General features: G+C 44.2%; 1 protein-coding gene across 1 annotated transcript; it reads left to right on the forward strand.

Moving 5' to 3' along the window:
* Positions 1-248: 248 nt before the first annotated feature.
* On the forward strand, positions 249-1,036 carry LOC119289288 (protein TsetseEP-like). The gene has a single exon (XM_037568647.1). It carries the CDS (start codon positions 284-286, stop codon positions 872-874), a length of 591 nt encoding a protein of 196 aa, XP_037424544.1. The 5' UTR covers positions 249-283; the 3' UTR covers positions 875-1,036.
* Positions 1,037-3,141: the final 2,105 nt, after the last annotated feature.

Genomic DNA, 3,141 nt, shown 5'->3' on the forward strand with positions numbered 1-3,141 from the left:
AACTTTTCTTATACGCATAGCACAGGTAGATATATGGAGTACATGTTTAAAAGTTGCATACACAGTCAAGGTACCAATCAGAAATATTGCATACACATAGGCATTACTCATAGGTTGCACTTTACGCTAACGGAGTAGTATTAGGTACTCCTGATTAATAGCCAATGGACACACTCCTAGCGTTGATTGGCTAGCCGTGGCTATAAACACCAAGCTGCAAGTGGTCGTGGAAGTCAGCTGAACATCAATCTCCCACTGCATGCCACCACCATAGGTGCGAGCCATGGCGATGTTCTACCACTCTTCCTCTAGTCTCATATGCACCGTCTTCCTCCTCGTTGTTGTTGCCGTGGCAGCGGAGGATGCAGGATGCGTGCAGGCGCAACAGCGGAAATTGCAGCAGGTGTCGGGGCCACCGCCGATACCGCTGCCAAATCCGAACCCGCAACCTGACCCAAACCCACAACCTTTGCCTAAGCCAGACCCAAACCAGCAGCCACTACCGCAGCCTTTACCGCAACCACTGCCAGGCCCAAACCCACAGCCATTACCACAGCCTTTGCCAGAACCGCTGCCGAACCCGAACCTGCAACCACCGCCATTACCACAGCCTCTGCCACAACCACTGCCAGGCCCAAACGCCCAGCCTCCGGCGCAACCACTGCCAAGCCCAAACCCGCAGCCACTGCCGCAACCAGACGTCCAAGGCTCATACCCGCAAGTACAACCGTTGCCAGATTCGAACACGTCCGGGCGACAAAATAACGCACTACAGGGACCGCAACCAATTGGTGCAGCCTCAACTCTATATTCGTGTGGTGCTACATACAAACTGATATTTTTCATGGGTTTATTGTTGTACTATTTTGTTTAGATAAAGCGATGCTTGTTCATGTAAATAAACCTACCGTTTTGTAGACTTTAGTATCTAAAGTGATGTATCGGTCTGGCATGATCTCTTTATATTTACATTTATACTACTGATATATTTATGCAATAAAGTTTTATATGACTCTACAAGTAATTTGTGTACTTACAAAAAAGAGAACTATTTGTGTACATATTTGGTACACTTGTTGTTGCGATGTCTTTAGTTATACCGCTCTTTATCAGACTGACTTGTGTATGGTAAGCATAGCTTATCGAATATTGTATATTCAGAGTAAGGTGTGCCTGATTTGTTCGAAATTTGTTTTTGGTCATTTTTTCTTGAAAATATAAATGGATTACATGATACAAATTGATATCATTGGATCTGTATGAGTCTTTGACTTTTCACTAAGTTAATCCCAAAGACACACCGGAGATCCCCGCCACACGTCATTCCTCTTCCCCATTTTCCCTTTCCCCAGGCCCTACGGCCCTGCCTTGCTCTACTCATCCATGGAGACAAACCTGCTCTAGCCCGTCCTAGTGCCACTCCCGGCTGGACGACTGGTCTTTCTTCAAGCCACTGCAAGCATACAAGAAGAGGGATATATATTATGGGTATTGATTTGAAATCCCTCTTTCTCTGTCTTCGAATTGGATAGTCTTATAGTGGTTTGTGTTTAATATTTCTAGGATAATCAATTAACCATGGCCAAAAATAAAAGAAAGCCTGCAACAATGCATTCCTTTTTCTGAGATGATAGCAAGAGTTGATGGTCCAGAACAGATTAATTTGGTTGATGACCTTCCCTTAGTGGATGAACAAGAACAAGTAGAAGAATTTTAATTTCAACAAGACAACCTCATGTTCAAAAAGGTAACGATGATTCTGCTGTTTTGGTAATAGAAAGGAAATCAGGTCTGCGGTGCAAAATTTGGTATTATCCTCCTAATGATCAAGAAAAAGCTCGAATGTCATATATGAAGCAGGTGCCATATCATTTTCGTTTGGATGAGTATCCTCCCAATGAGTTTCTCTATCTTCTATTGTCTATATTTTTCTTTTGTGTGATGTACAATTCAAATATTGTACATCTTTTTGCTGTTGATGGTGAATGCTGGTATGATCAATGATTTTTTTTCTATTACATCTGTTACGTTATTGTTTTCGGATTTTTTGGTACATAAGTGTTGTCCTCTTTAGTGCCCATCTATAATACAATTTTCATGGCTCCGCCACTGCCGACGGGCTTATTGGGTGAGCTCCCAGAGAATGCATCCCCAACAGTTGTTCTCAACCATGGAAGACCTCCCAAAGGAGAACAGACAGCCCCCGGGTGCTGCTCACAAGCATTAGAGGCAAACCCAAACCTAGACCTAGCTCTAGACCTACTATATACATAGATGAGCCGACCTTCTAACCCATCCATACTTCGACTAGTAAGGCCACTGAAGGAGAGAAGAAGAGAATGCTGGAATTTAGTCTATTTTGGGCAGCTCAATAACTATTTCAGAAATTCCTAATAAATTCTAAAGGCCCACTTAGCTCATTTGTGCAAAGCAAGGGATACTACTAAAGTTTAGTCCCACATTGCTAGTTTAGTAGGAGTTGGACCTCCTTATAAGGGAGGTTCTTTCCCCACTTGTACGAGCATGAGAACAAGAGGGATATCCACGCGCGCTCCTCCTCCGCCGCCCGCCTCGCCACGCTTCCGAAACCGCACCTCTTTGAGTCCTGTACGGGAGAAGAGTGATAAGGTTTTTGGGGAGCGCTCAGCGCGACTACTGGCTGCTTCATCACGGACTATCCGGTCGCCGATGACTTCTTCCCCGACGTCCACGACCTCCTCGACGACATGGCAGGCGAGGACACCGACCCCAAGTCCAGCGCTTCTGCTGCTGCTGTCCCGTACGTGTTTTTGTCTTTTCTGTTAAAGGTCCTGCCGTCGTTCCTTGTTCTAGTCCTTGTCCTACACATGTTAGGTTCTACTTCATATATGCTACTTGCTATACTGTCTGCTTTAGATATGATAGGCTACGGTTCATATATGCAGAAGCTATTTACCTTCTCTCTGTCAGAACGCATGACTTGTTTTATCTCTTCTATATTAGTCATGCTTTATCTAGTATTTCTGTTAATAAAATCATTTGGTAAATTGCTCAGATTACCAACAATCCAAAAACCTTATTATAGGCAATTTACCCCAAGTGGTTTTGCTGCTTCCATGAGACCTCCTATGTTTGAGGGTATCCACTATAAGAGGTGGCGCG

This window comes from Triticum dicoccoides, chromosome 4A (assembly GCF_002162155.2).
Source record: "Triticum dicoccoides isolate Atlit2015 ecotype Zavitan chromosome 4A, WEW_v2.0, whole genome shotgun sequence".
Classification (NCBI taxonomy): domain Eukaryota; kingdom Viridiplantae; phylum Streptophyta; class Magnoliopsida; order Poales; family Poaceae; genus Triticum; species Triticum dicoccoides.